The sequence below is a fragment of the Podarcis vaucheri genome (genome assembly GCF_965113315.1).
Source record: "Podarcis vaucheri genome assembly, chromosome: 15".
Lineage (NCBI taxonomy): Eukaryota > Metazoa > Chordata > Lepidosauria > Squamata > Lacertidae > Podarcis > Podarcis vaucheri.
The window spans coordinates 2,249,858-2,271,921 of record NC_138753.1 but is presented as its reverse complement, the minus strand read 5'-3'; the positions used below and the strand labels follow the sequence as shown (position 1 = coordinate 2,271,921).

The window sequence follows — 22,064 nt, the reverse complement described above, 5'->3', positions numbered from 1 at the left end:
GGGGGTGGGGCTGGCAAGGGGGCAAGCTGTGGAGTTTGGCAAGGCGGTCGTGCTGTGATTTCTTTTTTTTGGAGGCACTGATAGGCAGAAGCCCCTCTTTCTGTGAAAGGGTTGGCCCAAAAACAAATCAATTCCTGGGTGCCCCATGGAAGGGGGTCTGCTCTTCTGAGAATTCCCCAGAGTGGACTCAACAAAGATGTGGTGGTGGTGGGGGGTACATCTTGCTTCAGTGTGGCCTGTTTTTTTGTGGGGGGGGGAATAGGTGTTGAGGAGGGGGGCACGCCCCAGTTCAGCCCCCTGCCCTGCTCTGACCTCCACTCCCTATCCTCAAAACTACTGGAGTGTCCTTTTAAAATGCCTTTTAAGAAAGAGAGGGGAAAGCCCAAATTGGATGCTTCTGTTGCAAGTTGCTCTTGGCCAAAAAAGTAAAATAAATCTTAAAGTGAAGCCCCCCACCTTTTTTTAAAAGCAATCACATGAATTTAATAAAATTTCATAGTTGAAGTGTTAAACAACTGGTATAAAAATACATCTGTGAGTTTTATACAATACAAATTTAGTTAGTAGAAGTGAAAAGGTTCATTCAGCAGCCAGAACCTTATTCCTATCTTCACACCAGGAAAGTAAAAGTCCTTTTCAGGGTACCTTTATACATAAATTTCATTTCAGCCATAGATAGAAGTGTTAACAGCAAAGTCTTGGCTTGTTTTCTATAGATACTGGCTGCCTGAGAAAGGTGTAGAACCGAAGGGAGATACGACGACAGGGAGAGAAAGTCGACCCCTGCCTTGACAATGAGCAAAGCAAATTCAAGTTTCCAAATTCATTAGCAATGCCATAAGAGTTTCAATCAGCTTGGCAAGTGAAGCCCTTTTTAAAAGAATACTAGCTTTTTTTCTCCCCCCCCCCAAAAAAAAACCATTTTCCTAGATGTGCTCTTCCCTTCTTTTTTTGTAACAGCTGCCTTCTCCATTCTGTTACTAAATTTCCACCCCTAAAATTTAAATAAGGCCCCGCTCAAATCCCAATGGGGGTTTGACCAGTTTCCAGCCCAGGCTGGTGTGTTGCTGCCTAGTGATTTTCCTCTGGTGGCTCTGATTGGCCTCGTAAGATGTCGGGGGGGGGGGGTCCTCTTATTTGTGGGTGCCATGTTCCTGCCTCCTCCACAACCCCCCCAGCCCCCTTAAACCTTCCCATTTTTTGAGGGGGGGGGGTTCTCTTCACAAGGTTCTCGGCATTCTTTAATAATAAGAATTTAGTCTCTCCCTCCTCAGTTTTATTTGTGTGTCAAGACGTAGGTGGGGGGGGGGAGTTGAGCTGTGAGGAATGTAGCCCCAGCGTGGGGAGCCTTCAGTCCTCCAGGCGTTGCTGAACTACAACTCCCATCAGCCCCAGACAGTGTGGCCAGGGATGTTGGGAGTCGTAGTTCGGCAACGCTCAGAGGGCGCATTGCAGCACTTGGAAGGGATGCTTTTAATACACGGACCGGTCTTCTGCCGACCGGGCGCCTTCCAGATGTGCTGTGCTACGGCTCCTGTGCTAGACCGATGGGAGAAGTAGCCTGGAAGATCTGGGGAAGCTGGTGTGGCTTAACAAGAATATTGTTGGGCCTCCAACTCCCATCCTCCCTGTCCATCAGCTATGCTTTCTGGGGGCTGATGGGAGTTGTAGTCCAGCAGATCCGAAGGTTTTCCGCAGCAGCCGTGCCGTAATCTAAATGACAGGCAAAATGTGTCCAAGTGTGACTCGCCGGTTCTTCCTCCCAATACAGCCCACCATCTTTAATGGGGGGCAGGAGAGTCAAGGTTTTAGTGTCTTTTTCAAGGCATGTGGCCCCCTAGGTGGAACTGCAACCCTATTCTTAGCTGCAGAGGAGAGAATTCATGTGATACCTCCCAGCTTGCAAGATGGCTTTGTTTGATGTGCCTGGAGGGGGGAGAAGGTGTTCACCCCCCCATTTTCTCTAAATCCCCTTCTCTCTGGTTGTCAGTATTTGGGGGAAAGGGGTGGGAATAGGACAGGATGTGGCCTTGCCGGAAGAGAGTGGATTTATCTATTGGACATTACCCTGGAAATATTTTGATCGGGGCAAATTCCTGGACGCCGTGGGGCACAGGCTCCCACGGAAATGGTAAAAATGTACAAAGGAAGCTGTCGAGATGCCGTTCCCTTGGCTAACCTGTAGAATTTTTTTAAAAAAAATAAACAGAAATTGAGACTACTTGCACCGACAAGTTTCTAGCTTCCAGCCAGAGTTCTCCAGCTCTCGTTTGTGGCTCTGTTGATCTGCTTTGCCTACAGCCAGCTCTCCATCCTCCAATATGTGCAAGTCTTTGGGAGACAAAAGATGTTGGGGGGACGGACCCCCGACCTCTCTGTGCTGCATTGCTTGAACCTAGGAGTTTGGTTGTTCAGAGGCGGTCGGGTTGGGAAATTGCAAGGGCGAAAGGCGGGGCGCTTCACAGACGCTGGTGGGTGCATGGCAGCTGAGCAGTGATCAGGATGGGGCCGAATGGGCCACTTTTTAAACCAGAGTTGGCATCCCCATAAAGTCAAGCCTTTCTGTCCTGTTTGGTCCCTGAAGTTGCCCCACTAGCTCCTGTCTATGAGGCTTATTGTGTATTGCTAAGCCAGGAGTGTGTGTGTACACTTTGTAGCTGCCTGTGTGGCCAGGGAAGATGGAAACTGGTCCATCAGCATCTCTGGGCGGACCACAGGCTCATCACCTCTGCAGCAGGGAATTTGCTTCTAGAGGGGAGAGGGGCAGTGGCGGGAGTCCCAGAAAGAGAGTTTGTGTGCTGCCTACAAAACCGAGCCACCCCTGGTCTCTTGCGACGCTGCAGACCTCTCATTTCCGAAGAGCAAAGGTCTTGGTGGCTTTTTCAGGCAGTGGCAAATATATCCATTCCTGTTGAGCACCATGCTTTGTACCTGGCTAGATTGTCCTCTTAACTCCGCTTCTCTTATCGGCCTTGATGGGTTTTTGAAATCCATATCATTCTGGGGGCCGGGCCGGGACTCCACATTACATATAAGCTTTTGCAGATTTCCTGTCCTTCCCAGCACTGGCTGCCCTTTCCCCTTCAAGTGCTGGGAAGATATTCCAGTCTGCTTGACACTCTTTTTTAAAATTATAAAATAGTTATCATAAAAACAAACTTCGTAGGTGTTGCAAATACCAAGGACAGGGGTGGGTGGGGTTTTTTGGGGGAGGGGGGAAAGCTGCTGGAATAATTCCCCAGCCTGGTACTCTTTAGATGTTTTGGATTACAACTCCCATCAGCTGATGGGGCTGATGGGAGTTGTAGTCCAAAAAGAAAGGCACAAGGCTCATTAGATGCTTTTTAAATTTTTTATTTGCTAAGAGGTTCTCTTTTGGCATATGACGATGTTTCTCATCAGGCTGTGAGGTGCTGAACCTGCGAATCCAAATCTGCCAAAAATACAATAAGAGGGGTGTCTGTTAAGGCTTGAATTTGAAGGCTTCCAGGCCCCCAGGACACTGCTTTTGCACCAAGGGGTACCAAAGATGCCGAACTTTAAAAACAAAACAAAATGGCTCTCAGAATGCATTTAACGGCCACCGCTTTTGCCTGAGACCCTTGGAAACGGCTAGCTTATTGCAAGGGTACCAAAGGAAGTTCCCTAGCTCCTATTGACAAGGCTGCATTTCCCAGGGTTCCCATGGAGCTGTCAGTTTAACAGAGTTTTGAGCCTCCTGTGTCCTTAAGCAATGCCACCTTTGCAACCCTGGGCGCCCCCACATTTGACTGCTCTGGTGTGTGAAGCCCTCTTTGGAAAGTGTAGAATATTTCCAGTTTTCAGTGGGGGGGGGGAGCGGTGATGGGAGGAAGCCCCATAGCCAAATGCAATGAACCATTCTAGCCTTGAATGGAGATGCAAACACATCCTATTGTTGTCACTCTTGGTTTCTTTCCTGTTGCCAAGCCACATTCTAAAAGTATTATTGGTGGGGGGGGCAGAGGAGTAGCATTGAAAATACTTGTTGCAGTTCATTCACCAGTATTGCTTCGGATCACCTTCCCATGCATGGTCGCTTGGATTAAGATAATTTGTTATTTTTCTTGCATCGTGACAAGTAATGTGTAGTTACCCTGCTCTCTCCTAGCAGAGCTCCAGATCTGGGCAGGGGTTGTTTCTGGGGCATCAATCTTGTCACTGATACGGGGAATCTTTGTCAATCCAGGATGCTGGCATGGCCATGCTGGCTTCTGAGGCTGGTAGGACATGCTGATGACCACTAACATGATAGGTGGAGATTGGTTGGTTGGTTGATTGATTGAACCAATCAACCAACTGCATTTTAGTTCCAGAGCCTCTTGAGATGTCTTTTCTGGAACCCCCCCCCCCCAAATTACTGAAGCTTCTGGGCTGGCTTCAGAGTCCAGGCTGGTGGAGCCCAAACCTTTTCCGGAGCTGGCAAGGCGCTGGGGAAGATTTCCACAGCCTCTTCATGGTCAAAGTCTTTTTAAAAAATGAGTAATGGGGAGGAATGTTGGATGTGATCTCCACACCCTCCAGGTTTCTGACCCTCACCCTTCAATACACAAATTGGGTTTGTGTGTGTAGCACTCCACTGATCTGTTTGTTCTTTGCCTGCCTGCTCATTTTTTTTAGTTCTTTAGTTCTGCCGTACTTTTTAGTTCTTTCTGTTGGCTATTTGGGGTTTAGTAGCGCTGCAGAGAGCTTGCTGGGGAGACCATGCATAACAAGGAACTCAAAAATAACTTTAACAAGGTTTTAATTAAAAAAAAAACTCCTTTTACACTAAAGATAACCACAACAAACATGACCAACCCACCCCCCAGGGTAATGAGAGAGCTAGAGTTCTGCTCCTTATATACTATGCCCAAATGCGGACACAGCTTAATTAACACAACCTAGCAGCACCTGCTATGTTTCACAGCTGCAAGACGGGGTCTCGTTATTTGCCCTGGCCCTTGAAGACATACACAACTTGTGAAACAATAATGAACCTTCACATTTTACAGTGACCATTCAACACTTTCACTGGCACCCCCACTTCATGCCAGTAGTCCTCAAGCTTTGTAGGGGCACCTGATGCCCCTTTGCAGAGTCTCCAGAGTATTTTTCTTTGCCACTGGGATTTGTTTGCACACAGATTTCCATCCAAGAAGGTGGCTTTCTTAACCAACGTGAGTTACCTCCCTCTTGTGTTTTGGGGCAAGAATCATGGCATCCTGTATAATGAGAAAACATGTTTTGGAGTCCAGGAGGTGTAGGTTTACATCTCTCTCTGCTTGCTGCAGAGTGGTGTACATCTAAATTAAACATCTAATACAGTTTCTGAGCCCATCTTTCCGTGCAGGCTCTTAATTCAGTTGGTCAGGTGGCTGCTTTTCAGGGTGGGAACTAGAGAAAAGAAGGAAAATGCACTTTGCATTTGAAATGACACCTGGAGAGACGCTAATTGCTTGCATCCTTGACATAATGATCTGCGGAATTAAATGAACCCCTCCACAGCATAATTTTGGTTTTCTCTTTCCTGCCTCCCCCACCCTATATATGGATTCCCAGGGGCATGGTGGGTGGGGAATGCTTGTTGCTTGGGTCCTCCTTGCAGGCTTTCCACCGGCATCTAGTTGGCCACTGTGAGAACAGGTTGCTGGACCAGCAGGCACTTCCTAATGGATGCATACAGAGTGGAACACCTTTGCATGCATTGATGATGATTATTCCAATGGCTTTTGCACATTTGGTTGTCGCCAAAGCACCATTTGGTGAGTGCCGGAGAGTTTGCAATCTTAAAAGCGGGCAAAATAAAATGGGACAATTTCTGGGAAATTCTTTCCTTCCCCTACCAGCTGATCTCTGCTAGTTCCAGGGGACTCTCTAGTGAAGCATGTCTTAAGGATTGCAAGTTCAGGGTGCCTCTGAGAAGCGGGCGTTTCTGTGTTGTGTGTTGAAGTGTTAAAGGGGGGCATTCTCTTGTATTCTGATGAATCAGTTTCTGGTTGCCTCTCTCCCTGCTCCCCAGTTCTGTGTGATTTCTAAATCCTGATGTTGGGGTAGCTCCCCAACTTAAGTCACAGCTGCTGTTTTCTGCCTCTTGTCTGCTGAGGTGCCTGCCCTCCAAACTTCCTTCCTGTCCTTCAAGGCCCGTTTAAATGTACAGCTCCAAATCTTATAAGTTTTGTCCTTGACTGCTGTTGGTGAGCTGCCTTAAGTCCCTCTGTCCTTCCTGGAGAGGGAGGGGAAACGCAAACCGTTTTGGAATCTGCAAACGCTCATAGTTCAGTGTCTTAATCTTTTATTAAAAAAAATTCCTTCCAGTAGCACCTTAGAGACCAACTAAGTTTGTTATTGGTATGAGCTTTTGTGTGCGTGGATCTGAAGAAGTGTGCATGCACACGAAAGCTCATACCAATAACAAACTTAGTTGGTCTCTAAGGTGCTACTGGAAGGGAAAAAAATTATTTTGTTTCGACTACGGCAGACCAACACGGCTACCTACCTGTAACTTAATCTTTTACATATGTGATGGGGGGGGGAGGGTGTTTGAATTTTGGGAGGCCTGACACCACCTTGGCCCTCAATATTTTGCACGGATCTCTTGCCCTTTTGACCGCAACCTATTCTGCAAAGTGCAGAAGTGAAGAAAAAGTGGCAGTGCTGGGGACTGCCTTTCTGAAGAGTCTGTCTGCATCTTCTGCAGTGACCCTCTCAGTCTCCTTCCTGTTTCATCTTCCCCACTCCACCCCACCCCAGAAACAGGTTCTTTGAAAACTGGTTCCAACACTTGCCTGGTTCGCTTCAGACTCGGGGGGGGGGGGGGCTGACTTGCCGCTTCATTTCTTTCCCATTGAACCACAAACCTTATTAATATAAATCTTGAGATGTCACAGCACTGGCACGCAATGACTGCACTCTCACCTTTCCTGCTTGGCCATTTTGCAGTAGAGCAAGACCTTGTGGGGGGCTTTATTTTTGCTTCTGTCCCAGAACATGAGACCACTTGACCTGAAAAATACCACCGAGTCCTTTGCAAAGAACTGGGTCAAAAAGCGAGGCAGACTGGCCTAGATTGTATGTGTGAGATACTCCCTGTTCTTCAAGAGGAAAAAATACACCTGCTTAGAGCTCTCTTACTCCATAACGCCAAGACTGGAGAGACATTTCTGGCCAAAAGGCCAGAGCATTTTGCCGTTTCCCCTCCCCTTCTCTCCAAATGTTTCACGGTGGATAGGAATGGGCTGTGCGCCCAGCTGTAAAAAGGGCACTACTTCTCAGACTGGAGGAACTGGTGGGTTTTGTTGGGTTATGTTGAGGAGGTTTGCAGTGGGGGTGACAGACCCAGAATCAGCCATATTTCACCAGTCCATCAATCCGTCTCCATGCTGTTGCTCAGGCTAGGTCAGTTTTGTCACTTAACGGAAGCAAAATCTCAGCTTCTCCCTCCCTCCCTTTTAAAAAAAATGCTATTCCACAACAGTTCTTAAAACTTCCCCTCCCACTAAAAAGAATCTATTTTATATTTTAATGAAGAAAACTAAAAATGGAGAGAGATGGTTGTAGAACAAAATAAATTAAGAGATGCTACATGATGTAAAATGTTCAATAAAAAAAATAAAAATCAAGTTTCCACGTGTCTGTTGTTTTTCAGTTATGATTTTCCAACCAGTCCTGTTCTTGGTGATAATTTCACTAAGAGGTAATTATCCCATTCGGGTGGTGATGTTGGAGGTAATAAGATAGAATTTCTGTTTCCAGGAGAATGGCTGGCCAATGGTGCTGTGGTGAACTTTGCAACCAAAGCAGTATCTCACTGGGGGTGGGGAAAAACATTTTGCCTCCTAGCTCTGCTTCCTGCCTCCTCCTCCCTTCCACCCCATAGTCTCCAGATGTTGCTGGACTCCCTCCCACCTTCCCATATAGCCATGCCAGTCCCAACATCTGGAGCTGTGTAGGTTCTTCACACCTGGCTTAAGCGGCTCCTACTAGTGTCTGAGCCCCACCTAAAGGTGACTTTGTGTAGCCCCTCTGCAGTTGGCAAAATCTACGCTCAAGAGACCCTCGGGTGTATTGTCTGAAATAAGCTGCACATCTGTATAGAATGCTAGAGTGGATGCCGGATTCAGCTTCACAAGACTCCCACCTTCCATGTGTGTGTTTTTAAAACTGCTCAAGTTTCTAGCCCTCGATATTGTAACTGAAAATATGTGCTGGTGGGTGGGTGGAGCCTATTGTCCCTAGCCAGAGAGGGAGGTGCTTCTATTTTAAGGTTTCCAAAACATGATTTGACCGCAGCTTTCAATCACGTAAAATGTAAATCATACAAAATCACTCCTGCTTTGAGCACAAGCCTGGCTTTATTTTTAAGCATGCAGGGAACATTAGGCTGCTGTCTTTCTGCCTGCCTACAGCGCCCTGTGCATCTTGCGCAAACACATTGACACCAGAGCATGTACAAAGTGCTTCCTGCTTCACACACACACACACACTTCTTTCCCAGGTGTTTCCTTCCTCTTTGTGGCAGCAAGGAAGATGCTGGAGAGAAGGATTCCCCCAGCCCAAGAGGACCAAGGGTGGGGAGAGAGGTTTAAGCACCTGTGTGGGGAACTGGGGAGAAGTGGAGTGAAAAGGGGAGTCCTCCCTTTTGCGCTGGCAACTTGCAGCCCTGACGCTCTGCTCCAGGGTATGTGTGTGCGCGCACTTGCCTTCAGGCCTACTGCTGGATGCGCCGGACTGACTGGATCTGGAAGGTCTGGGCGTGAGAGCCCCACTCCCGCCAGTGCTTGTAGTCTCCGCCATGGTGGTCGGACTCGAGGATGTACTGGTAGCCGCGGTAGCCGGGGTACTGGTAGCAAACCCACCTGCAGAGGAGGAGTTGCGGAGAGATACAAAAGCTGAGTTGCCCAGTTGGGGCCATGAAGAGCTGTCCAGGGAGCACAGCTATCCCTCCACATCCTTCGACTGTAGAGTTGGAAGGGATTCTGCCCCCCCCCCCCGGTTATCCTAAATGGCCTCAGTCCAGTATACCTGAAGGAGCGTCTCCACCTCCATCGTTCTGCCCAGACACTGAGGTCCAGCTCCAAGGGCCTTCTGGAGGTTCCCTTCCTGCGAGAAGCCAAGTTACAGGGAACCAGGCAGAGGGCCTTCTCGGTAGTGGCACCCGCCCTGTGGAACACCCTCCCATCAGATGTCAAGGAGATAAACAACTACCAGACTTTTAGAAGACATCTGAAGGCAGCCCTGTTTAGGGAAGCTTTTAATGTTTGATGCATTACTGTATTTTAATATTGTGTTGGAAGCTGCCCAGAGTGTCTGGGGAAACCCAGCCAGATGGACAGGGTATAAATAATAAATAATAATAATTATCCAGTCTAACCCCTTGAAATGCAGGAATCAGCAACCAGGTGTGTGTGTGTGTGTGACCCAGTTGCAAATCCCTGGTAGGTGCAGAAAGTGCTGTTTGCCTGCTTGTTTCTAGGGCGGTTTGGTTAGGCCAGGGGTTGTCAACCTGGTCCCAACTGCCCACTAGTGGGTGTTTCAGGATTCTCGGAGGGCGGTAGGGGGTTCTATGGCACAAGCAGAACCCTCCTTCCATTGGGCACTGGTGGGCGGTAAGGAAATTTTACCCTCAAGAAAGATGCATTAGTGGGCGGTAGGTATAAAAAGGCTGACTACCCCAGGTAAGGCAATCTTGGCACATCTGGGGTAGAGGTGCCCGCTCTCCCCAAGATTAAGGGGGTCACGTTGCACGCGCATGACGTCACATTTGTCTCCTGGCAGTGTGCAGGACAGTGCTGCCTTCCGTGATGCTGCGTCCTCAACATTGAGGGGGGGCAGGTCCCCTTCAAACAAATATGGGGGGAGGTGAAGACACCTTGGCCCCCTGGAGTTGGCATGCCCGCATGGCACCCTTCCCTGGCCTCACATCTTGGCTCAGAAGCTGTCTCCTGCCATCGCCCCCCACTTACGCGCCACAGTGGATCTTCATGGAGCCCACTTCGCTGTTGCTCCAGCCCATGGCCTGCAGGGAAGGGTAGTCATCATGGACCTCCCACGGCTGCCCCATGAAGTTCTCCTTTTCATAAAGGGTGATCTTGGACTCTTTGTGGCTCTGTGGGGGTGGAGGAAAGAGCAAAGCAGCCCTCTTTTCAGTGAAAACACCTGTCCAAAATTCAGGATGCCAACTTCGCGCTGCCACCATAAAGGTAGGGATGTTCCCATGACTTCACAGCCCCTCCAGCACACAGGGCTCAAGGGGCCTGAGATGTGGGACAGTAATATTGGGGTAAGATCTGTGCTTCAGCTGCCCAGGCCCTCTATTGTTCTCTCCCAGTTTTGGACACATTGGGACTGAGCCCTCTTAGCCTGTCTGCCTAAAAGCTGTTGATACGCTTCTTCTGCAGCAGTTTTAATTTAACTTGAAAAGCCGGGATGTTGTAATTCCTAACGCTGGGGGGGGGGGGTCCAAAGAGGGCTGGCCTTTAAGCCTGTTCACCCCTACAGCAAGAAGTAAAAACAACTCCAGTTTTACCCTTTTGCAGAATTTCAGCAGCTTGCATATCACTTAAATATATATTTACAATATTAAGCAGTTTATAAATTATGATTAAGAATCTTATTTGTACCCTGCCCATGTAAACTAAATTAACAAACTCAACTCACACCTCCCGACACACCCCAACCTCTGGACTGGAGATGGTATTATTATTAGGCAACTTTGTTTTTAAAAAACCTCCCAAGAATCTTATTTATTTATTTATGCTAAAGAAGAACTCTGTGAAGCTTGAAAGTTTGCTTGCGGCTCAAAAAGGAGTTCTGTGAAACCCGAACGCTTGCCTCCTGAACTGGGAAAGCTGGTTCCTTCTCCAGAGAGGTCTCGTTTTAACAGGCCTGCGATTGTGGTCCTTGCATAATGCCGCGCGGCAAAGGCGATGGGACTCACTGCGGAGGAGATAGGGCGGAAGGACATCAGCCGCTCCACGTGGTAGGCGTTGCTGCCGCTCCAGGCCTCCCAGCGGGGATACTCTCCGCGCTCCAGGACAAACTGCTGCCCGCAGAAGTTGGTGTGCTCATAGCCAAACCAGCTGTGGAGAGGAAGGAGGAGACGCTCAGCAAGAAACCACATCACCACACCTTCCCCAGATGAAAAGAGGGGCATGTCGCACTCCCCACCCTCCTCGACCCCCCAAATTTTGGTCCCCCCACCAAGAGCGAGTGCCACCCCCACGACACCAACGGGGCACAGCGCACAGACCCCCCACTGTCCTGAGAAAACCTCTTAGTCCTGATGTTATTTTATTCTTTGGTAGATTTGCAAGAAGAAAAACACACAGTCATAAATACATTTTAGAAAGGGGCAATATTTGATGTGGATACACAAAGCATTTTTTAAATTAACAAAACCAGGGCTCCTTTGTACTGCACCCTTCTTGCTGCCCAGGGCGGTCCTGCCCTCTGCTGACCCCTCAGAGCCAGCATGTGGTACGGGGCTGGGCCTCGTTGGTGGTAGCCTCTTCTCCTCCTTGCCTGCTCTCCAGCAGCTGCTGCGAGCTGCCCAAGGGAGGAGGCAGCCATGGAGAGGCCCGGAAGAGGCAACAGGATGCTTCCTCACACAGGCAGCACTGCCACCACCCAGGACAAGCACCGGCACATCGTACTCCCCGAGCTCAGCACTGGCAGTGCTGGAGGGGAAAGGGAGACATCCTGGGGTCAAATCAGAAGCTGGGATGGCTTTGTACTTCCGGGACTGTCCCTGGAAAATCAGGACACTCAGAGGAGATGCAACACATGCCCTCATTTTATCCCACTGGCAGAGAGGGCGGTCTGCCCCACAGCAGGACGGCTGAGCGATGGGCCCTCGAAGAAGTGATAATCCGGTTCTCGTTATTCAGCCTAAATATAGCCTTGTGGGTAGCCCCGGACTGGTCTGATTCTGGGGCTGGGTTCTTGACCTGCCTCAGTCAGCTATGCAAGGGCCTCTTGTGTAAAGGGAGGTTTCTCAATACTTTCCTTTGGCCTGGGAATCCCCAACTTGGTCACCTCAGGGGACCTCCCAGGCAACAGCTGGGATATTTTAACTGTCCTTTTTAAGACGGCAGCTTTTCACTGCTTCATGTGTGTGCGTGTGTTTCTGTCATAGGCTCCCCTTTAGATGCCGTTTTTAATTTCATGCCCTTCCTGACAACCTGTTTATTAAGCACCCACCCTGCAGGGACATTATTTTCATTATATTTTTAATTGAAATTGCAATCAGCAGCAGCACACAAGAGGATGGCAGGGAAGACAAGAGCAAAAGGGAAGTGCACCTGGAGTTTTCATTGAGAACGCTGATTCGTTAAGAGTGCACAAAGCATGGACCCTGCGGGCTGGAGAAAAGGGCAACCCCATGTTTTCAGAAGGACTTTAGGAAGCCTATATTGCAGCAGTACGGACAAGGTGACTTGTGATGGAACAACAGTCCAACAGCCTATCTTTTATTAGCCTCAATACGGCCCGATGGATGTGCTTTCAGGAGCTGCTTGCGCCAGGGCCAGCCCAAGACATCTGGTCACTTGAGGCAAACCAGAAAATGGTGCCTCCCCCCCTCCAGGGAAGAAGAGATGGGTGAAAATCCACATTGGGAACAAGGTAGGGAATCACATCAACCATAGCTGATGGCAGCTGTGGGAATCAAAGGCCCTGAGGGCAGCCCCCACCATTCTCTCCCCATGGGTGTGGGGAGACAAGCAGCACCTCCTATTCCCCCAGAGGCCACTGCAGAGGTAGCATTTGGGGAGGGGGCTGCCAAGGAGGTGGCTGATCTAGCTTCCAAGGAGCATGCAGCAGCCACTGCTGTCACTACAGCAGCAGCAGCAGCAGCATCCGCCACTGAATTCCTTGGAGGCTGGATCTGCTCCTCTATGAACCCTGCTGCCTTAGGCAGCTGCCTCCCCTTGCCCCATGGGTGGGCTGGCCCTGGCTTACACTGTTTCAACCCTTGGACTCCTTCAAGCAAGTTATGCATTCTGGCATAATATCCCATATGATTTTTTAAAAAAATATATATATTAAATGTATAATGAGATTAACAAAATATTATAACAATAGAAAGAGAGAGAGAAAGAAAGAAAGAAAAGAAAGAGAGCATGGTCAGGTAAGGAGATGAAGGATATAAATAAACACATAAAGGAAACTTGCACAAAAGAGGCAACACCACAGTGCTCCAGGAAATTCCAGGGAAATCAGATGCTACATTGGCTATTTAATAGACATTTATTCTGATTTGTTTGCAGGGAAGCCAAAGCAAGCAGCTGTCCCATGCTTTCCAGTGCATTTCCTCATCACTTTCCTTATTTCAAAAAAGAGAAGGGGGGGGGGAATCCATTTTTATAGGGTGGAGGGGGGGAGCCAGTTTCTTGCACAGGGCCTCATAATCAGCTCTAATTACACAACCCCCAATTTGCCAGCAGGTGGCTGGATCCACAACAGCCTGGAAGCACCCTTTTGTGTTGTCTAAGATGCCTTGGAAACTTAAATCAAAAGGTGGCATATAAATGGGACGAGGATGGGGATGTCCAATGAACTTCACCTTTGCCATACGTGGCACAGGGAACCACCTTTGTCAAATCAAACCAAGGCTATGTTTCCTGCAGGCTGCGGGCTCTGGAGGAGGGTCTTTGTGGGTTCAGGTGGGCTGGGCGGTTTTGGAACATGTGACTGAGAACAGGAGGACGCTTGCTATGGGGGCCCGTGTGACCCACAGTGGTGGGGAGACCGCAGGAGGGCAGAGGGCTCTGCTTGAAGGCTTCCCAATTGGACCTCTGGCTGGCCCCTGTGAGAACAGGATGCTGGACTCAGATGAGCCATTGGCCTGATCCGGCAGACTCTTTCTTCTCATCTTCTTCTGAACCTGACTTCTTGCTTTCGGAAGCCCCGCTACCCCCTGTACTCACGCGCCACTTTCCACCTTGAGCGAGCGCACATTGTCGAAGCTGCACTCCACGATGTTGGGGCAGGAGGTGGCAAACTCCATCCGTTTGCCCTGGAAGTTCTCCTGATCATAGGCAGTGATCTGCAAGAGAGCAACAGCGTCAGGCAGGGCAGGGCAAGGGCTCCCGCTTTCCAAAGAGGGAAATTTTAAGGACCTGCTTTTGCTGCCCTTGAAAGACCAGCATCTCTCAGCCTCATAGGAGGGCCAGCTTAAATATCTCTCTTCCACACTCTCTCTTTGCTCTGGTTGAAAATGACCCCTAGGCCAGGAATGGGGAGTCTCAGGCCTGGGGATCAAATGCGGCCCTCCAGGCCTTTCTGGCTGGCCCTCAGAACTTTTCCTGGGCCACGCCTCCTCCCTAGCCACACCCCTCCCTCCAGGCCACGCCCCTCCCTGTCCCTCCTTCAGTGTTTTTGCCTGGCTAGAAATTACTCTTCCTTGATGGGATGGGAAAGGGTTTGTGGGAGGAAAGGGTTATTGGTTTGTTCCTGTTCTTCTTTTTCTTATGTATTTTGTGTTCTCATTTTGTGTTTTTATGTTGTCAGTTTTAGTAAACTTTATAAATAAAAATTAAAATAGAAAACAGAGGGATGGGTGTGTTAACATGTGTAGGAGCTAGCCTACTGTACTAATTTACACCCATTGTTCTGCTCATCCACCACTGGCATAGAATAATAGAACTGTGGAGCTGGAAGGGACCCTCAGGGTCATCTAGTACAACCCCCTGCAATGGAGGAATCTGGTGCCCCCCAGTAGCCAGGCTGGCTCTAGACATTTGGCCGCCTGAGGCAAAGGACAAGGTGGCGCCCTCTTCAAGGCATCTAGAGAAGCCCATTGAACTGGCAGCTGAATCTTACTCTGACACTGGGAAAAGGAAAACACTCGCAGGCTGGTGAAGAGGGTACAAGGCAGGCATCATGGCAGCCTCGCAACTCCATCTCCTCCCCACCCCTCAGCATCTTCCGCCTGAGGCAGCTGCCTCACTCTGCTTCATCATAGGGCTGGCCCTGCCCAGTAGGGGTTGTGCTCTATGGCCTGAAAAAGGTCCCTGCCCCTAATCTAATCCGCAGATCAGGTTCCAGCATGCCAGCCCCACTCGCCCAGTGTCAGGATGCCATTTTAATCACCCACAACACCCCTGAAGTAGCGTCACCCCAGGGTACTGTAAAAGGGTGGCTTGGCTCCTAGCCACTTAGATTGCTGCCTGTTGCTGGAACCATTGGGACCAGGTATGCCCACGAGGAGCAGGGGCCAGGAGGGCACAAGGCTGCCCCTTTGCCAAGGCCCCCTCAAACTTAAAGCCAACCCTGGCCATGAAAGCATAATCCACAGAATTGTAGAGCTGGAATGGTCACCTAGTCCAACCCCCTGCAATAAATCTGCCCGTCTTTGCATTGCCACAGGAGTCTTTGTGGCTCTCCGCCTGCGTTTTAACCACCGGGACGTACCTTCCACGTGCCCACCTGGGCCGGTTGGGGGTTTATCTGTGCCATCTTGGCTGTGTGGCTGAGTTCTAAGGGAAAGAAAAAACAGGGGGAAGCATCAAACTTGTCTCAAAATCTGCATAGGTGCCCATACTGACAGCAAGGTCCTTTCAGGTTTGTCCTTGCTGCAGACACAAGTGCTTCCAGGAGAGGGCAGTGTCTGGCAGATGCGGGGCCCCAAACTCACAACATAGATTTCTAAACCCCAAAAGCAAATTTAGGAGACTCCCACATCACCTGCAATGAACAGAGGTGCAAGTTTGTCCGGTTTGTGACTGGATGACTTTTCCTGTCTCTCCCCTCAGTTTGTGTTCCAAAATGGGACAGTGGTGTGCAGATAGGCATGGACTCATCTGTCAGTTGCAGATTCTAACTTCTGCGTCAGCATTTATTTATTTTTTAAGTTCTCATGAAATCCATCAGAGTTTTAGTGCCAATTTTTCCAAATATACACATTCTTGCATGCAGTTTTGCCTGATAGGCACATATTTTTTTTTTGCAAGCGATTTCCCCTATAATTTTAATACGTTGATTTCATTAAATGCACATTTCCCCCATAGGCATTATTCATTTGGAGAACAGCATCACAAAATTCAGAGATGTGCAAATCTCAAAGAATGGCTGCGTTTCGATCTGCGTATTTTCCCGCAAAGTTAAGAGGTGGATCAGTTCACCTACAAAAATGCACAAAGTAGGGCAGTGGAGGTGCAAATTATTATTATTAGCTACATCTATCCTCAGTTGAGAGCCAGCATGGTGCAGTGATTACAGGATTCAAATCCCCACTCGGCCACAAAGCTCCCTGGGTGCACCCTTGGGCCAGTCCACTGCCTCTCTCAACCTAACCCACCTCACAGGGTGGTTGTGAGGATAAAATGGGGTGGGGGAAAACCACATACACCACCTTGAGCTCTGAGGAGGAGAAGTGGGATAGCAATGCAATGCAAATAGGTTGTCCAAGACCTGCCATTTCCCTCCAGTTTGATTAGGGGGGGGGGGGGTTCAATTTAAGAGACAGCCTGTTGGGAGGATTTCTTTCCGGACAGGAGTCTCGGTCTTGATGAATAAAGTCCAGACGGGGGAGAGAATTTGGGGAAGGGGGGTTTTCTCTGGAGTGACTCACCTCGCTCGCTGAATGGTGACAGTTCCTCCATGGGCCGCCCTGCTGCCTGGACCGTCCCTGTTTGTTTATATAGGGCCAGCGTCCCGATAGGCACCTGGCAAGCTTTGAGCTGCGGTCAGCACGATGCATTCTCTGCCCCTGAGCCTCCCTTGATCCCCAGAGATTTCAACAGCTCGCTTCCACCGTCCAAGTTGCATTCTTGGCTGAGGGTGCATCCAATCGCCCATCACCCACCCAGGGTGGGGGCCGCCTGCAGGAATGCCTGGCTAGTGTCTGAGGGAAATGAGAAGGGGGAACTTTTAGCACAGCACCCATCTATGGAACTCCCTCCCACAGGAAAGAGTGATGGCCAACCTAGATGGCTTTAGAAGAAGATTGGACAAAGTCATAGAGCAGGTGGCTACTGATGGCTACTGGCCACAAAAGTTATGCTCTGACTCCACGGCTGCAGGCAGTGATGCTTCTGAATACCAGCTGCTGGAAACTCCAGGAAGGGAGAGGGCTCTTCTGCTTGGATCCTGCTTCCAGGCTTCCCATTAGAGCCCCTCGTTGGCCCCTGTGAGAAAAGGATACTGGACTAGATGGGCAGTGGCTCTGATCCAGAAGGCTCATAGAATGGGAATCTCAGGGAGCAGGATCCTGTACCTAATGCTACATTCTGCGTTTTCTGAATTATGCCAGTTGTACCCAGACCCCTCTAGGCTGTTCTGCTCTCTCATGTCCCCCTTTAGCTTCAGCGCAACTTGGCCACTAACAAGGGGCACTAGCTAAAGGAGACAGCTAGGGATCTTATACAGCAAGCCCACAAATTACATGGGGGTTACGTTTCAGGGGTCGTGTCTAAAGCCAAAATATAGTCAAAACCCATTGGCTTCAACGGCGGGTGGGAATGCCGAAGTCATTTTTCCTGGAACCCCACTCCATTTTTAAAACTTTATTTTTTTCGCCATACATGTAAAGCATGAATGCACACAAGTTAAATGCACATAAGTTGAGGGCTTACTGTAATAACCACATCCCAGGGCGAGAGCTACAACAGCATTGGGCTAGGATCTGAAAAAGGAGCAAATAGTTTTGAGTTTTGGAGCTTGTTGGCATGAAGCAAGATATGCTGTTGCTTTTGAGCAGCAACGGGGAACCTGCAGATCAGGAGAGAAATGTGGCCCTGCAGGCCTTTCTGTCTGGCCCTTGGGACTCTTCCCAGGCCACACCCGCTCTCTCCAGGCCACACCCTTCATCAGTCCTCATTCGCCCCCTCCTTGAGTGCATCAATGAGTCACTGAGCTCTGGTAATGCCTCCTGCTTGTCTGGATAGAGGGCAGAGAGGGGTGCTTGAGTGCAGGTGCAGAAACTAGCCTACTGTATAAAGGTAAAATTTGCATTCATTGCTCTGGCACCACCCACCAATGGTATGTGGCCCCTTGGAAGGGAAATGTGGCCCTTGGGCTGAAAAAGTTCCCCCACCCCTGCTGCTTTTGAGGGAGTAATTGTTCTTTAGGACAACCATGGCTTATCACTTTTTTTGCATCCCCCCAGATATTGTGAAAGAGGCACAAGATTCTGTGTTTCTCTCTCCCAGGCTAGGGCTGTGGACCTCCCTTCTGCCCAGGAACCTTGAAACAGCTAAGTCTGGCCAATCTCCCAAGATGCCGGGGAGAGGGGTCACTTATTTTCTAGGGGCAGCATGCTGGCTTCTCTCTGCCCCTCCGGGAAGCAGGCAGGTGGGCCTGTGGCTTCCGCTCAGAGGGATTGCCAGTGGCGGCCCACAAGCTGCCACCTCAGCACTCTGCCTGGCGTCTGAGCGAGCGCTTTTGTTTTTTGGCAAATGAGCAATAGAGAATTGAACAAAAGGCACCCTGCCTCTCCCCACCTCCTTGGCCTGGACCCAGCAGCAGGCTTAAGGGAGGGACTCCGGAGCTGCAGTTTGAGATGAGCCTGTCTAAGGGAGGGTGAAGGGGATGAAGCATCGTAGGCAGTGTTGGCAGCCATTGTGGAAGCATCGGGTGCTCCTCCTGATAGCCAACTCTGAATTTCATTGCCAACCCTCCACTCAAAATGGTTTACAAAAGAAAGAGCAAAATAAAATTTTCACTTGAGAAAAAGAGCAATAATTCAATACACACAGTTAAAATAACAACAGGCTAAAAACCAAATTAGCTCACATCAATGGTCACCTGCTAAAACCACCACATCTCAGGATTTGATTTCTCCCATGATGCCCACTGCTGGTTTGTGGCCCCTGACAGATTGCTTGCTGTCAGGGGAATGTGGCCTTGGCACAAGAAAAAGGATTGTCTACTCCTGCACTAGACTACAGCACCTAAGAGACAATATACTATGAACACCCTCGGACACCTGCTCAGAGCAGTGCAATAAAGGAACACCCCAAAGAGCAAAACCAGCCAAGAGTCTTGTGGTACCCGAAAAACTAACAGTTTTACTGCTCATGGGCTAGCGTCCACATCGTCAGATCAACCAACAGGAATCTGAAAGACTCTTTAAAAGAAGCATCGATTTTGGTGGAGAAAGTTGAACTTTGGAAAAGAGAACCTAAATGTTCTGCTCACTGGATGTTCAAAGGAATAGCAGCCCAGTCCTAACCACGTTTACTCAGAGGTAACTCTACTGAATAAGCGCAGCAGGTAAGCAGGGTTAGACTTGCAGCCCTATGTAACCTAAGCATGAGACTCAGCAGAATGTGAGCACTCTTCATTCATCCCATGCTGGTCTTCCAAAACAAAGGTGGATGTGCCTTTTGAAGCAGAGTCCACTAGAGGGCAGAAAAGTTGTTCAAATAATCATTTAAAAAAAGAGAAAAGAAATCTCCCTATTATTTTAATTGAACTTGGCATCCAATAAAGAAAACAGGTCAATACGCTTTGCTATGTGGAGCAAACGTCGAAAAGTGCTCTGTGTACTTACAATTGTTTTCTGTTTGCGTGGAAAGAGAGGTGTCTATTTATTGCATTATCTGTCATGAAAATCTGTTACCTGTTAACCATAAGAAAGGAGAGTGTCAGGAAAGCATAAGTGGTCCAGCATGCAGAAGTCAAAGTTTTGCTTTTCAGAGAGAGCCCCCTACTGAAGTGAGTGCATTGTCAGGAGTCTGGGCATGCCACCCTCACCGCCGGCCCTGATCCAAATCCCTGCATGGGGAACAGTCAGAAAGCCTTATCAAATGAAGTGCAGATGGGGACTCCCTTAACAAAATGACTAGATGAGGAACGTCTGCTAGAGATTAAAAGGTTTTGTTCCTAACTAATGCAGAATACTCTGCTATCAAGTCCCTATCACAATATGTATTTCTTTTTAAAATGGCCTCAAATACAACAGAACCCTTGTAAACAATAGGATGCATAATGGTTGACAGCTCTGTTTCATCAATACAGACAAGTCTGCAAAAACAACAACAACAATGCCCTGATAACTGAGATTGAAACACCAGTTCATAACTTCTCTCTCAAAACAAATGTATACCTGGCCAGTTATTGTTTTGTACATTGATAGACCTGTTATAGCAACTCAGTCTAAAGCTGACAGCAGAGCAGGGTGCAAGAGGGGGGCTGCAACAAAACGTTGCAGCGCATCATCTTTTAGTGGGAGGACTGCTCCTGGCCAGGGTCCCAGCCAGCTGTTTCCCCCAAGCTGGGCATCCTACCCTCTCTCCCCACTCCCCATTTCTGTTTTCTCCCCTGAAATGATACTCAAAGTTTGTTAAGGGTGCTGGGAACTACAGTTCCCATGATTCTTTGTGGGAAGGTGTGTGCTTCAAATGCCTGGTGCATACCTGTTGCAGCCTCATTTCTGTGAGCACAGAAGCACCGAGTTCACCCAAAACTCCCCCAAATAAAACAGTTTCTAGAAATACGATGCAAAAAGAATTGGGGGACTAGAATGGGGGGAAAGAGGCAGGGCTGTCCTTTTGACCGAAGAAACACGAGTGGATTAATTGTTTGAATAGATTAATTTGCGCAAGTGTTCGTGGGGATATAATTTGCGTGTGCCCAATGAAGTATGCCTAGGATTGCAGTTTTAGTTGATTAAAGAAATGCCCCTAATGAATTGAGCTACAGGCTTCACAAAATGATGATTAGTTTTTAATTACAGTGCTGAGAAATCCATGGGTGGCAGGCACCCTGTTAGGAAAAAAGCATTCCTCCTCCACCCTCACCCAGGAGGGAATATTTCTTCTGAGATGGTGCCTACTGTTAACATTCATTCTTATTGTGCCATCCGCTGGCACTTTACAAAGACAAGACAAGTCTCTGCCTCAAGGAACTTACAATCTAGGGACGGGGAAAAATACTCCCTCTGCCCTCTGGACCTTATGTAAATGCATGCAGATATAACTGATGCATGAAACCTTGTGCAATAGATGGATTAATATCTCTTTAAACACTTGTCGTCTCTAGATGTGTTTGTGTGTGTGTGAGAGAGAGAGACAGCAGCCATTTTGTGATGGCGCCCACAACTTATTATATAAAGATAAAAGAACTGGCACATCTTTTTTAAAAAAAAACACCAAAAGGGGTATTGATTACCAACAATTGAGAGTCATGCTTACTGGGAAGTAAGCCTCATCCGGTGTCCTCACTGCCTGCCTTTTCCTCTCAGGGAAGCTAATAATAATAATGATGATGATAAGAAGAAGAAGAAGTAACAAAAATGTTGCCTGAGGGCAAAGTCCTTCAGGGTGCCAAATGGGGCTTGCCTTTGCGAGGGTAATAATAACAATGTAATTAATAATGCTAATAACTCAGAAGTAAGTCCCACTAATTAATAATAACTCAAAAGTTAGATCCCAGCCCTCCTTGACCCTGACTAGCTTTCCCCTCAGAGAAGCTCAGTGCCAGTCAGGGCGCCCAAAGGGGACGACAGACTCCTGAGTAAGAGGTCCCACTTACTTGCGAGTAAGCCCCATTAGATGCCCTGACTTCCCCCTCAAGAGAACATTTTGTCGGGGTTGGGAACGTTATCGTGGCCACCATTAAGAGCTTCTCTGAGGGGAAAGTCAGTTCGACGCAAAAGGGGCTTGCTAAGAGGAATAATCCCCTGACTGACAAGCGGCCTACTCGGAAGCAAGCCCCTTGAGAGACACCGCCTGCCTTCCCCCTCAGAAAGAGCATTTCCTTTACTGTCCCCCCCCCCCGAGGTTGCGCCTTCTTCTCACCATTACCGCCCCCAGCGCTTGCATGAAAGCGAAGGGACCCCTTCATTTCAGTGGGGAGGGAGGGAGGTCTACTCTGAGTAGGTGCTACTTTGGCGGGCTAGCAGCACCCATTATTCCCCTCTGGATCTGGGCGTGAGGGGAAGGGAGCGGCCCTGCTCTGAGTTTGCCACGAAGCCGCTGAGAGAGACCCCGCGGCGGAGGCCCGTGCCTTTCAAGGCGGGCGGTCTACTCTGAGTAGGGCCTCTTCCCCGCCTCGCCCCTCCGAGCTGGAGGGAGAAGGCTGGCCTCTTCCCGCTCCTCCTCCTCCTCAGCGCCCGCCCCGTT

General features: G+C 49.0%; 1 protein-coding gene and 2 long non-coding RNA genes across 22 annotated transcripts; 1 reads left to right on the top strand and 2 right to left on the bottom strand.

The window, feature by feature from the left end:
* Positions 1 to 250: 250 nt before the first annotated feature.
* On the bottom strand, positions 251 to 2,111 carry LOC309520347. Its single transcript, XR_014214223.1, has 2 exons — positions 457 to 2,111; positions 251 to 394 (listed from the first exon to the last, which is right to left on the bottom strand). It is a non-coding gene; the product is annotated as an uncharacterized lncRNA (long non-coding RNA).
* Positions 2,112 to 2,122: 11 nt separating this feature from the next.
* LOC309520338 lies at positions 2,123 to 3,550 on the top strand. The gene is made up of 2 exons (XR_014214214.1): positions 2,123 to 2,401; positions 2,492 to 3,550. It is a non-coding gene; the product is annotated as an uncharacterized lncRNA (long non-coding RNA).
* Positions 3,551 to 8,332: 4,782 nt separating this feature from the next.
* On the bottom strand, positions 8,333 to 21,944 carry CRYBA1 (crystallin beta A1). 20 transcript variants are annotated; one of them, XM_082201977.1, is made up of 9 exons: positions 21,112 to 21,686; positions 19,493 to 19,561; positions 18,733 to 18,890; positions 16,571 to 16,843; positions 15,412 to 15,476; positions 13,926 to 14,044; positions 10,937 to 11,078; positions 9,963 to 10,105; positions 8,333 to 8,855 (listed from the first exon to the last, which is right to left on the bottom strand). In XM_082201977.1, the coding sequence occupies exons 4-9, from the start codon at positions 16,599 to 16,601 to the stop codon at positions 8,708 to 8,710; spliced, it is 648 nt and encodes a 215-aa protein (XP_082058103.1). In that variant the 5' UTR covers positions 16,602 to 16,843; positions 18,733 to 18,890; positions 19,493 to 19,561; positions 21,112 to 21,686; the 3' UTR covers positions 8,333 to 8,707. The 20 variants fall into 20 exon arrangements, with proteins under 20 accessions (XP_082058103.1, XP_082058085.1, XP_082058088.1 ...); XM_082201959.1 differs by having other exon boundaries at positions 21,135 to 21,686; XM_082201962.1 differs by having other exon boundaries at positions 21,475 to 21,686.
* Positions 21,945 to 22,064: the final 120 nt, after the last annotated feature.